The sequence below is a fragment of the Oculina patagonica genome, chromosome 1, assembly GCF_052425735.1.
Source record: "Oculina patagonica isolate OP01 chromosome 1, crgOcupat, whole genome shotgun sequence".
In the NCBI taxonomy this organism is placed as follows: Eukaryota; Metazoa; Cnidaria; class Anthozoa; order Scleractinia; family Oculinidae; genus Oculina; species Oculina patagonica.
In genome coordinates, this window is record NC_135758.1 from 35284607 (window position 1) to 35298965 (window position 14359).

The window sequence follows — 14359 nt, forward strand, 5'->3', positions numbered from 1 at the left end:
AAGGCCCTAAAAACAGGAAAGCGACATTTGTTTCCTCGATTTCTAGGCTTGTTCAAAGTTGCTCATGTTCCCAGTAGTAAAAGAGATCTAATATTAAGCTGAGGGAAAGGGAAAGCTCTGTAAAGCATTTAATTAGTCAGGGATAGTTCATATCCGCATTTGTTTTTTTTTTTTGAAAAACACTTTTTAACTGTTACAAATTTAGTGTCAGCAAGTTAACCAGTTTGCGGACTGTTATGAACTGTGACGGGTTCAGACCAAATAAGGTATTTTTTACAGTGTTAAGCATAAACACTATGTTTCAAGAATATACAGATTCATTTAGCTATATCAGCGTCGGAGCGCTGAATGAGTACTATTCTCACAGGCAAATGTTCTTGATATAATTTTCAGCGAACGTTCTCAACCGTTTACCATCGCGACGAGAAGGTCCTTTTTTCGTAATATGAGATTATAATGTTATTGAATTCTCTCGTTAGGTAGAAAGTGTTTACATGTAGGTGCAATTTACACTTCCTGCTTTATTTTATGTTGTCGTTTAAAATAATCTACACCCTACTCGCATCAGAAAACTGTCTACCTCAACTTCGGTGAGGTATAATAGTTCCTTTTATGTTGCAGTGGCAGTGGTGAAATGTTGCCGATCCTTCAGATAATTAAGTCGACGAGTTTACTTACAATAATACATGTAACGTCATAAAGGGAGAGTTTCTTTTCACTGGTATTTCCAAGACAATAATTAGCCGTCGACATATCAGGATACATGTGATCTGCATACCACCATGTCTACCAAACTACTTAATTATGTATGACTATGGTTTTTATTTGTCATGCAATGTTTTAAGAAACCCTAACTAATTAACCCTAGATTTATTTACTGTCTTTGCAAAATGAATTTTGTATAAAAATTAATTATCCCGCTGAAACCTGCAGCTCTAGCTAGCCAAGTAGAAAGAAATACTCATTAATAATATTGCACACTGAAAGGTGGTGAATCACACTGATTGAAACTGCGTCATTGGTTGCAACTTACATTAACGAAATTGTTTGTAACGAGAAAAAAGAACTAAATTTCGATTGTATTAAATAATTGTTTGTTTCCAAATGAAAGCAATCCAACTCATTCAATTCCGTGATCGCCCGTTCCACGGATTTCAGGGGTATTCCGGTAGTCCGTTCCCGCCAATTTCTTAAATCCATGCCAGGTTACTAAGCGCTATGATTTATCAGGTTTTTATCTGAATGCAAAATCTTGCCAATACGTAGCTGAAAGCAAATAATATTCGCCTCCGCAACTTGCATCCTTGGCCTTGTCTGACAAATAATCCGATCGCAACTAAGCTTCAAGATGGCATATATCAGCGGGAATATCGGAACGTTTTTCAAACCTACAGACATCAGCGATGTTTCCACGAGTCTGTTGTCTACTTGTGATCACTTGCGGCAAGCGTTATTAAGACCAGTTTAATCCACATTGGGATAGTTAAAAGCCTTTCTGGACCAGGATCAAGTATTGAAGGAAAAAGCTACCAGTCTTTTAATCAACGTGGACAAGTTTGCTTTGGTTCGATGGCCTCCCTGAAAGCTGCGTATTCCACTCCTGTCACGCAATCGCTGGCATGTTTCCTTGGCTCTCGCTTGAACTGAGGACGATTTACCGCGAAACCATAAATAATATGGCAATAAACCACAGCGTTAAGGTTTCTACACCTGTCGGAGGCGCTTAAACGGCGAAATCCGGTTAATGAGATCGACAGCTTCAAGGGAGGCGTAGTGGCCTTGGAAAATGACATCAGCCAAAGCGGTAAAACAGTGAACCGTTAAAAAAATTTAAATTCGCTGGTCCAATTTCAATACTGGCCTAAAATGTTTTCCTATCTTTGGTGAGTAACTTGCAGTTAGGTTTATATCTGTATCTTCCCGGACCCTGGAGAAACTGTAATTTTAAAATGCCTAGTTTTGCGATTTTTAAAAATGTTGCGAAGTATGGCTTCTAAGTTTGCATGCAGATCGTGAACGATGTACAGAAAACATTTAATTTAGTATGCATTTAAACTACCAAAGGACAAGTGTTACGCTGATGTGAAATTAAATCTGTTGCTTAAATATATCCAGAGATACACGCTGCTGAAGTTGACCTAAAATCACAACTTTTGTCACGCCATTTGGGCAATTTTTGGGGGGGGTGGTCTGTTTTCGTAAACAATAAAGCTAATCAATCAAAAATTGTTACCATGGTTACGAGTTGGGTAAGACCTCTATGCAACATAAATATGGTGGAGATCGGCCGACCCCCTTCTTCCGACATTTTTTAATATTGCCTGGGTTTCTGAGACAGACATTCTTAAGCTTTACGTTCCGTTCAAAATGTGCAAGCTGCCTGAAATTACATTCACTATCTTTATTGATACATTAGTTCCAGTTACTATGGTGTCAATTGGTATGTTTAAATAAAAAGCTTTTACTACTTTCATACAAGTGACGAAAGAACTAAACGCAAATGATAAAAGTGTCGCCCGGTTTTGATAAGCTCATGTCACATTGTGACACCGAAGAAATTTATTTAGGAAAAGAAGGTTACAGTGAACATCTTTGAGGATGAAACAAACGGTTTTTGGTTAATTCGAGCTGTTTGGTATCATCTTGAGATTCAACAATAGCAAGTTATCGGTCGAAGGTTTAGTAGCATACTCATTTCCAACTGGCAACAATTTTGCGGTTTTAATTTGTTGATATGTGAAAAAACGCGGTGGGATAAAAATCATGTATTTTGTAATTCAAGGAATTATGCTAATTGGAAAATCCCTTATATTACTATAATTGCGGTTAAAAGAGATTCATTGTAATTTCCCCCTAGATTCTGAGCTTCTTTTTAGCTGTCAGGCGACTTGGGCTGAACAGAAGAAGAAATATGCGTGAATGATACTTGGTAAACAGGCAAATTACAATGAATAATGAAATGCTTCAACAGTTTCAGCAGTCTTAGATTACAATATTAATAATGAAAGATTTTAGTAGTTACTACTTTATCTCCAAGCTGTGACAAATTTTCTTTACTTTACATTTTAGCATTGATAAAACATACTATATACATAACGCCTGGCAGGTGAAACATGATTAATATGATTCCATTTGTTCGCTATTATTGACCAACACCATTTTTACATCTAAAATTCAACCATCTTTCCACTGGCTAAACTTTCTCACCATTTCCAGTAATCATGTTCCTATTTGCTAAGTTGATTGCTTCCCGCTCAGTGTTAGCGCCTATAGTTCTACAGCAAAGTGCTTGTAACGCTTTTCTGTAATTTGTGCTTTGAGCAGCATACAAAAGTGGATTAATAAAAGAGTTGAAAAATATCAACACTCGAACAATTCTATGTGCAAGGAACAGTGATGCGAAATCCTGTTCAATTTGTGTTTTTTCAAGTGCGGCGACATACAAAAAGAAGCTTGCGAATGGGAGACAGAGTATACAAAATGCTACGGCTAACGAAACAAGAAGTTTTAGAAGTCTCCTCATGTTGTTCTTATCGGCTTCATCTACGGCCGGATCAGCAAGATCCCACTTGAGCACTTTAAGAATGGAAAGATAACAAAAGGAAATTAAAACTGAAGGAAGTACGATAAGAATTATGCAGTGAGTCACAATGTAAACTTTCACGGTCGACTCGTGATCCAGGGTCCACGGACGAATGCACGGGTACCGAGACGAAGCGAGATCGTCATCCCTGCTGTATTCCGTCCATAAACTATCTGGAAAACTCAGGATGAATGCCATGAGCCAGATCAGGGCAATGACTATGCCCATTTTTCTAGACGAGATATTCCATCTGCTGCTTTTAAACGGTTTTACAATGGCCACATAGCGCTCCACGGCAATTACACAAAGAGTCAGCACGGAGGCATCAAATGTAATGCAAACGATGGCATTTCCAGCAAACAGCTTGCAAACAATGTCCCCCAATGCTGGATTAATCCTGAAATGATTCAAGGCAAAGTCATAGACACCAGGACAAAGAAGCAAGGTAAGCAAATCCGCCACAGCCAAGTTCAGCAGCAGATAGTTCGTTGTTGTGTGCATTGATGGTGTTTTTTGCACGATGGTAATCACGATGCCGTTTCCCACGACGCCGAAAAACACCATAAACGAGTACAGCGTGGCGAAAACGATATCTTGAGACGTTATTTGTAAATACTCTTGGGATCCGTTCAACCGGCTTCCGTTCATCATAAAAACCGCCAAGTAAAAACTGAGGATAATCGCCGAGCTACTCACTCAGGAGAGACAACCTACTCGATCCGCTTATGACTTGAAAAATATTTGCAGAATACGCGTACGTTTTTAAAGTAACAATTTTAAGGCAATTATTTCTCCACAGTTATCCACCTGTACGCTTTTGATAGATTCTAGTCCTGAACGGATGGATATAAGCTTCAGTGTATTAACTGCTACTAGTTACCGTGACAGCCGCTGGTGAGCCCGCGAACGTGTTGACAGGTGTTACGAAAACAATAAAGTGCAAAGAGAACATTATATTTTAATTTTCGGTGTTTTGTTCGAAGTTTAATTTACCATTATGATTCTAATAAGATCGTTTTCTTCAGGCAGTTTTCGATATAAAACTTAATATTTTCTTTGTCTCGCTGAAGACGGTGCTTTCTGTAATGTATCGATGATCGAAAAGAAATATATATGCAAATCTTTTTGAAGCCTAAGTGTTGGCGTTGAAACGATTGTTTGACGAGAGGAAAAGCGTTCTAAAGCCATCAAAAGTTAATTAGACTTGTTTTGTTCTTCCGTCGTTTATAGGCTATTTCCGTTTTAAGTTCCTCATATGTAATAAAAATTATTGCCAGCTACATAATCGGTTTATTTAAGAGAAGATAAATGTCATATTGCACGACGAGGACGGATTAGTTTATTGCTTCAAATTATAACTGAAAATAAAAGTTGCGGTTGGATTTGTTGTTAACCTCACACACACTGAAAACACCATTAAAGCAAGAACGTATGGTTGGCGTTGAGTATTTGCTCAGCTTAACGCTATCAAGAAAAGCGTTAAGGTAAAAATAGCTTGAAATACGCATATAATTTTTGTTAAATAGATCACCGGAAAATAACTTTTATTGACCTCCATGCCGGGCTTGGCACAATTGTAAAGAAGACATTCAATTTCCTGTGAAATGTCATTTGCTTTTTACAAGTTATTTGACAGACAGCATGCAAATTGCTCTGACGGGACAAAACAACTGTCTTTTTCACACAAGTCAGAATTAATTTATATATCCGTTTGCTGGTCGTTTTATATGCAAATTACGTGTTCAGAACTGTTAAAATAATAGCTTTAGCAAATTCGTGAAATATCTCATACCTGCAATTCACATTTCGTTACATCTCTAAGAGTTTTATCTAGCATGAAAAAGATGTCTATTCTTCTTGGCAAAAAAGTGGCTACACGAAAAAAAAATTAAGATAAAACAGCTGAATATTTCGTTTTCGTTAATATTTTTAGCATTTATTTTTCACGTCTTTATTCTGCTTGGATTTCTATATCCCTGTAAAAGAAAATAGAATTAAAGCGGGCTGGAAAAAATAAATACTAAGATGCTGAAGTTTATGCTTGGTCATACTGTAGTAAATTGTATTTAGTTTGTCACGAGCATGGGACGAAGAAAAATCCTGAGATCCTGACGGCTCTTAATTCACGTCTGCTAGATTATCTTATCACCACATCGTTTTCAGTATTAAGGCAGTTGTTAACTCTATAACTTTAAAGGCGTTTTTAGACAGACTTTAAAACTTGAGATAATACTGGGATGTTCATTAAAACAGTACTGTGGGAATCAGCGTTGTGTAATTTTTATTCAAGCCTAAGGTTATAACAACACCCAGTTTGGCGGATTGCAGAACTGATCGGATTGCAGATATGATCGAAAACGTTTAGTGTGCATAGTTTCAACAGCTTTCTACCTAAGCGTTTTTATATTTTTACTCGGCGAAATGTCCAGTGATGGCACTTTAACTACTTTAAGCTTAATGTTAATGTCCTCTAATGGATATATGAGGACAGGCAGGCCTAACACATGGTCGGTCCATCCATGCAAGTTGCAATTGTGTTTTCATTAAATGATATTTAGCACTATATACACGTTGTCACAAGCGAGAACTTCAGTTATTGGAACTTTATCCTGCCACTTCAGTGATTTCACAGATGGAACGAAGGCACCTCAAATGGAAACTGTCAATCTAAACGTTTTTATATTTTTACTCGGCGAAATGTCCAGTGATGAAACTTTATGTCCTCTAATGCGCATATGCGTCACTCGACTGACCGGCACGGAGTGATCAACAGTGCTTGTTGCACTGGTGAAGGCAAACAAAATTACTAACTCAAGGGATAGGAAAGATTTGTTGCTGTTCTTCCTTTTGCCTCTGACTTCTCCTTTGTTTAGCAGTGCGACCTGATTTTTTTCCTCAATGTCTCAATTGTAAGAACCAATCCCTTATCGGTCGTGCGCCATTACCCAGGTCTCCGGCGCCCGGGTTTAAGGGGGCTCGATGTAGTTTTTTTTAGCCCAAAGGTGGTCGTTTTGAAAATAAAAATCATATAGGAAGTTAATTTTCGATTTTTTGCCTGACTACACCATTAGGAACAAGTATGACCAAAGTTTGATTTTTTACTGGCTACTTAGTAACAAAGGTTACCGTAGTAACGATTGTCGTTTTCTTTTGTTTTTTAACAAACCTGATTTTCTCAAACGTATCTACTGGGATTAACTCTCTGGTATTCCTTTTTTTGATATGTTTAAGTATAGAAGATTGAATACCTGTATACGAATTTTTTAAAAAAAATTGTTAGAGCGCCTTACAGTAAATCAAAAATGAAGTTTTTTTAAACCACCCCCACCTCCAGAATTTTGTGCCATTTCTGAGGAAAGCCAACTGAATTACCTCGTTGGCTAAGGAGATATTAAAACACCGGACAATACAGAGGATAATAGAGAAAACATCTTTGTTTTCACTTGTTAAGCGAAATAATCACGACGCCTTTAAATGTTAAAATGAAGTGAACGCGAATAATATTTTAAGGCACTTTGCCATATTTTTAGGTCTTTCTGCGAAGTGTTAATTTTAGCTGGCGTGTTAGTCTACTGACTAACATGCCAGATCAGACGTATACAAGTTATCTCGTTATTAGGTTCGAAAATGTATGCAACCTCGTCAAGAACATGAAAACTTGACGAAATGATGGATGAGTTGCATAGTCGCCATGTTATCTTGACAATTGTATGATAAACATTCTATAATTTACCACAAGCAAAGCTTACATTGCTAAGATGCAGCTAAGATGGAGACTCAAAATAAGTGGATGAGTAAAATGGTTCACAAATATTCGAGAATATCATTTAAAAAAAAAAAACTGCTTTACTTTTGGTATGTTTCCAACAATTAACAACAATTGCTGCACGCAACGTTCACTATAGCTTAGTATACTTCTCAGTTAATATATTCAGTAATAACAGTTGTAATATGAAGTCAAAGGATTTTCCTTTCTCAACAAGCCGCTACCTTCATTGACGACAGTTCTAATTAGACGATTATATTTTTCTTCTAATTAGACGATTTTCTCATTGCTGATCGACGACCGGTAAACATACACTGCGTATTCAATTTCTGGCTCTTGATTTCAAGTTGACATCTGTTAGTGGGACGACTCCTGATCCTTTTGGCTAAGCGCCGATCAACTGAGAATTGAGTACTCTGAGTGGGTATGTGTCTCAATGCAAACTAGTGTTTTTTTTATGCAAGTCAAAATCTTCAGACGAGCTTGTTCAAACTGCGGGATACATCTGCGGGATACATCTGTCAAAACCTGACCCAAACCGTCGATTTAGCGGTTGTTATTCCAATACAGAGAGTCGTGTGGGCTAAGAGCCAAACGTGAAGGGACGGCTTTAATAATCAAACCACAACCGATGGAAAATAACACCTTGAAAGACCTTTTCCATCATGATCAGGCAGACGGTTCCGTAACAACTCAGGACATAATTTTTGCTGCTTTGTATGCGCTTATTGTCATTGCTTGGTGTGGTGGGCAACGGCATCGTTATCAACATTGTGCGAAAAACACCATCAATGCACACGACAACAAACTATCTACTTTTGAATTTGGCTGTGGCAGACTTGCTAACTTTGTTACTCTGTCCTGGACTGTACGATTATGCTTTAACTAAAGTTCATTTGGAAGGATTCTCAGGGGATCTTATCTGCAAGCTGTTTGCGGGAAATGCTGTTGTTCCAATCACCATCAATGTAGCTGTTCTTACAGTTTGCACGATCTCAGTAGAAAGATATTTGGCGCTTCTGAAACCTTTTCAATCCAATTTAAGGATAAGCGAAAACAAAGTGAAATACGTTATATCAGTACTATGGCTCCTTGCTTTGTTATCTTGCATCCCAGATATTCAAGACAATACGTATGACATGGAATCTTCTAAATACCCATGTAAACGTCCTTGGAGTTTGGATGAGTTTTTCCTTCACAAGCCCTTTATCATATTCACTTGCGTTGGTTTTGGCATTGTGAGTTCCCTGGTACTTTTCTTTTGCTATTTTGAAATCATCCGTGGCTTGTATTTTACAAAAACAATTCTCTCGGAATCAACTGTTACGGAGGCAGAAAGACGAGCCAAGAAGCAACTGGCTCGCCTTCTCATCTGGTTAGCAGTTGTCTTTGCTATCTGCTCGCTGCCATTCGCTATCTTCTTTATTTTTCTAATCTCTGCCGATTTCAAAACTGTGCGGGACAACTACGAAACATTGTTTGCACTGCATAGAATATCTCGGTTTTTACTTTTTGCGAATTCGTTTTTAAATCCTATCTTGTACGCTTCACAAAGCTCTAACTTTCGAGATGGATTCAAGTTAATTTTTCATTTAGAGCTACTCTGCTGTAAGCCTTGCGTAAACAAGGGAAACTCTGCACGAAGCGTAAGTTTTACTGTATTCAGCCAAGTTGAGGGTACATTAGAGGGACATTATGTCTTGAAAATAAACGGCGATATTAGCCGAGGGCACTGTAACTAACTAAATAATAATGAAAGTATCTTTTGCTTGTCGTTCGCCGGTTGCAAGAGTTAAAAACCGTGATCAAAAGCGCCTTGTGTGTTTTGGGACTACCAAAAAATAGCAGCGGCGGCTGGTGCCGGAAATTGAAGAATATTTGCGTAAGCCACACAGCAATAAGAAAGATTAAATAAATCTGACATTTTTATTTGCTGTACAAATAAGCGTCAAATTAAGTTTTACCCAAAGTTATTACATGTAAAAAAAGATCAAGTTATTTGTTTATCATTAATAAAAACACGTTATGACGGCCTCCGCTCTGTCAAACATGTTTTGTAAAGTACATGTTCTGATAAAAATAGTGAGAAATATGTAATGTAATTGTAATTTAATTGTAATTGTAATTTATTTACTCACGTGACACAGAAGAGCTCGGGAGCTCGTTAAGACGTGTACGTGCATCAAGGTCGAATTGGAATTTGAAGTGTTGGTTTTTGTGGAGGGAGGAAAACCGGAGAACCCGGAGAAAAACCCTCAGAGCAAGGACGAGAACCAAAAACAAACTCAAAGCCATTCCTTGTTATGTCTCTTAGGTTATGACCAAACCTAAGAGAGAAATCAAAAAAAGAATAAAGTCAACATCTCCATCAACTGAAAACTGATAAAGGCGGCGGATTGTTAGAGATAATCGAATGCGAACAATCAACTCAAAATGAAGTGGTTTTCAACAATCACTTTCGAAAGATGTGTTCAGTTATCGTGTGGTTCTGCGTTCCTGAAAATAAAAGTTCAGAAAGTTCTTCATAAGATTCATTTGGTGTTACACTACTATCTCACGATTCGACTCCGTTGACTAAGCAAACGTTCTGGAGTCATCTTGTTGCCTCTTATGTCCTCCCAAGTGTAATAAATATTGTAACTGTCTTTGACAATTTTCTCTCTCGAAAATGATGAATTTGAATCATAAGTACGTTGTAATGTATTGAAACGTGTTGTTAAATTATTATCTGTATCAACAAAAACCTCAACTGAAGCCGTCTGCGTTTAATGTTAGTCTTTTGTATTGATTTGGGCATAAAAGTTGCTTACTTAGATAGATATTTGTTTATAGTGGTCATGCACTTAGCTTCATATCTCAACGAGATAGAGCGATTTCATTTAACCCGTGAAACAATATCTTACAGTTTGTGCATAATAGTCGAACGGAAACAAAAGAAAAAAATGGAATTTGCGTCTAATAGTATCTGAAAGTGTAATAACTATTTCACGGGTTAATTAAAATCACTCTATCTAGTTTAACTTATTGTCTAACCTGTTGATAGCTAGTTTAACTTATTGACTTCCTATCGTGTAACATCAAGAGGGGATAAACACGTTTGCTGTGTGGTGTGAGCCCGGAATATTTATAACGGTCTAAGTAATCACCCACTGGTGCATGACACTGCAGAAGTTTCTTTAATTATGGAAAATCAAAAACGATTTTTATAGAAAGCGAAACCAAATAATATATGATTTTGCAACACGCTTTTTGGTGACCAAAACAAAAAAAAGGATTTAAAGTTCTGCGGCGTGATTTGAATTTTTATTGATCTGAGTAAGCGGACAATTAACAAATTGATAATCATGCTTATATACTTACGCGAGGTTTTAATTTTCAAAATTTTATGCAGAACCCGGGTATAGAAGAAACTTATATCACAGACGTCCTTCGGACTCGTTTCCTGTCACTACCTTGCAGTGCAGTAGAACTAACGATATGATTCATAGTTTCAAGATTCCATGCTCTAGTGATAACACTGAAGAATTCCGCTTTGCGACCTCTATTAATGCGGCGACCGCGACCGCTTCGTTATATAATTTACGCGACCACCCTTCTTATGGCCTGGAGGAAAACTTAGTCAGTCATTTACGACGACCCCATTCAATCGTTCCTTTGACCAGAGTTTAATGGTTTGTAGAATTGGCGTTTTCTGAAAGATTAAATGATGGATAAACCAGTTTTATGAATCCTTATCCGAATCTAAGGTTAATTTTTGTCTTGACGTTTTAATCATACGTTTCTGATAAATCACATATTTTAATTCGGTTTTAAAGCGAGATTTATGTTTACCATAAGACGATAACTTACTAACGCTTACTACTCGCTAAAGAGATCACTAAACTAAAAGGGAAAATAATTTGACAACTTTCACAATATCAAACTAAAGGATCCTTTTTATTGTCTAAAATGCAATTATCTGTTATTGAAATAGGGGCGATTGCAGCATTGATGAGCATAGAGCGCAACCTTGTTGGAAAAAAGCGATTTAAGTCATCGAATAGTCTGTAGGGAGAACCTGACTTTAGGTTTGCGTGACAGTTTATAATAGTTTTTACGCTTAAATCAAGCAGCCATCATAGTGTTCAGTGAATAGCATCTCTCCAAAGACGTTTGTAATCTTCAGAAATATTTTGTTGATACTTGCTATCAATGTTTATTTCTTTGAGTTCCGTAGGTAAGGCTGTCATTACCCCACTTGATGAAATCTTAAAAGAAAGAAACAAGGAAAAAATTCAGTTAAAAACACACTTGAATGTTTCAGAACAAAATGGATATGAAAAGTGAAAAAGGGTCAGGAAGGTATTTAGTTTGAAAGGTATCTCATAAACTATTGTAGAAACTGCCCTTAATTTAGTGATTATATTTAGAAGTCGAACAAATGTCTTGCATAACTTGTTTCAAACTAAGTCTAGCTTGAATCTCTACAGACGAGATGTCAGAACCTTTGTGTAAACGGTGTTTTTCGATTCGAAAAATCCTCACTCTCTTAAAGTGGCAAGAAATTTTCGAAGAATATTTTTAAATTATGCTTGGAGGATTAATTAAGACAAAAATGGGGTTAAGTTGAGCTTTAAGTTTTATGTGATCTTATCAATTTTATGTACTAGATATTTATATGGAATAAATACGGACACCCATATGGAATAAATACGGACACCCATATGGAATAAATACGGACACCCATACGGACAGAAAATAAAAGTATTGATTACTATGTTGCGAAAAAATTTCTATTAAAAACAAATGCCTTATACCTTCCAAGTGTTCTGTTGATTTTCCTCAGGAATTGGCTTTCTGTAGTAGCTGGGATCCCCATTAAATTCTCCATAATTCAGCGGCTTGAAAAGTCTACGATATGCTCGCGTTACCACAAAGATGGCAGCAGCCAAGCAAACAGCGAACAAGGTTGTAGTTTCCAAGACACCCTTGTAGTGAATTTCAAAGCTTATGGTGATAGAACTCATCTTCATTTAATAAATGTTATCGCTCTTTTGGGAAACAGAAGCTAACTTCAATCGTGCGTTGTTTGACACTTTTGCGCTTCACTACACCTAAAATAGTCTCTTACATGAGAATTAATTTTTTTTTGACAGAACTGCTTATTTGAACTGCTTATTTGACGATATTATTCATTTTATTAAACATGCTGTTATGTGATTGGCTGATTTAGAAGTCATCTGCGTGTTGGCTGTTTGGACAAGAAATATAATTGCAAGAATCAGCGACGAAATGCAGTGAAAAAAAAACTTCGCGCTATTAGCAGGCGATTTTCCACTTCACTAATAAAAAAATAGCTGGAAAAAATGAAAAGTCCAACCATAAAACCTAATCGTGCCAGGGTGTCCTCTTTTACACTGTTTTTAGTCAGTTTCTAAGCGCCACCAACGCAAACTTGTAGTAGCCATCCCACGCACTTTGTACGGGTCTATATTTAGGGCACTGTGCAGTATTTTTAGAAACGTTTTGCTAAATTTAGACTCAGGTTCTGAAAGACCTTAGTCAGCGTTTTTCACAATCGAGTTCGATTCGCATTTATTCAGATTGGAAATTTAATTGGTCTGGGGATATTGATAATTTCACTTATTTTGGGAAGCTTATCAAGAATTCATATCATGTGCTTTTTGAGACCGTCTATTTCAGTGGGAGATTATTTCCCGTAATTACTAAGTAAATGGACGTTTCCTTTGATGTTACGCACTGAAAGTCTGTTGCCTGATATAAGATCGATCCATGATATCTACCTTAAATTCTGAAAACGATAATTTGGAATAATATTAAGTAAACACAAAAACGTACAATGGAAAAAGAACCAAATAGGCGATGAAAATATTAAAAAATATAAAATTATGTGTTTCACCGACGAAAGTGGCAACCTGTCTACTGAAATTGTGGGAGTTATATGCAGTCTTTGTTTCAGTTTGCCTGTTTGTTTTCAATTCAGTCATTATTTTTGTTATCAAAAATTATCAGTTTCTACAAAAAGTAGGCGTATAACGCTGCACAAATGTCTGATCCGTCAATGATAATTCATATTGCAGTTCGTGAGCGTCGCAACGTTAATTTTGAATAAATTTTTCGTTCTAGAACGAAATACGTGATGTTGCGAGCGATATCTTATTAACAAATGAAAAACAGAAGTAAACAAACGCGTAGGCAGGTCACTTTAATTCACGTACAAAAATTGGAATGAGTAGTCATAACAGCGGTCATACGCCAAGGTAAAAAGTACAGATATTTTAGAATAAATAACTTTTTATCTGCAGATAACCTTCGGCTTTTTAAAGAAAACACGCACTTCTACCGTTTCTCGAATTTACTATTTTACCCAACAAATGATACTTTGCGAATCAAATTCATCTTAATAAGATTTTTAAATTCCTTGGAAATGTATCTCTATGAGAACTGCGGGTACTCAATGAAAAGCTTTGTATTTTTAGGAACCATTTTTGTTTTTCAATTCAGACATGAAGGCGAGAGAATAAAAAATACGTGGACGTTCTGCGGAAATGTCCGACTTTAATTTGGCGACCAACAATTAAAGAGTTTCATATTTTGTTTGGCGTTAGGTTTTATTTCATCAGCTATGTAATATACAAATGAAGGCAAAACACTGTTATTGCTCATTACAAACCGCCACTCATTCATTGCGACGCTTTTTTCTTCCCTTTCTCTGCCTTTCGAATTGCAATATCAGATTTCACAAATGTCTAGCACATTACAATCAATCGAGAACGCTTTTTAAATACTCTTCGCTTTCGTCTTTGTTAAAAATCACTTCGAGTGTTGTTTTTATTTCGCTACGTGATGAGTTACGTTACGCAACGTTATACCGCGTTACGGCAAACGATCAAAATACAACACAGAAAAAAGCAAACGGAGGTCCTCATATTTAATTTCAGGCAGGTGTTAAAAGCTTCCGAAATTAGGTATAAACATTAACTTGCTGAAAGACTCATCACAAAAGCTAG

General features: G+C 36.8%; 1 protein-coding gene and 1 pseudogene across 1 annotated transcript; one reads left to right on the forward strand and one right to left on the reverse strand.

Moving 5' to 3' along the window:
* Positions 1–2562: 2562 nt before the first annotated feature.
* Positions 2563–4234, reverse strand: LOC144666729 (neuropeptide Y receptor type 2-like). The gene has a single exon (XM_078528113.1). The coding sequence runs from the start codon at positions 4232–4234 to the stop codon at positions 3194–3196; it is 1041 nt and encodes a 346-aa protein (XP_078384239.1). The 3' UTR covers positions 2563–3193.
* Positions 4235–7980: 3746 nt separating this feature from the next.
* Positions 7981–9270, forward strand: LOC144666691 (galanin receptor 2b-like; annotated as a pseudogene).
* Positions 9271–14359: the final 5089 nt, after the last annotated feature.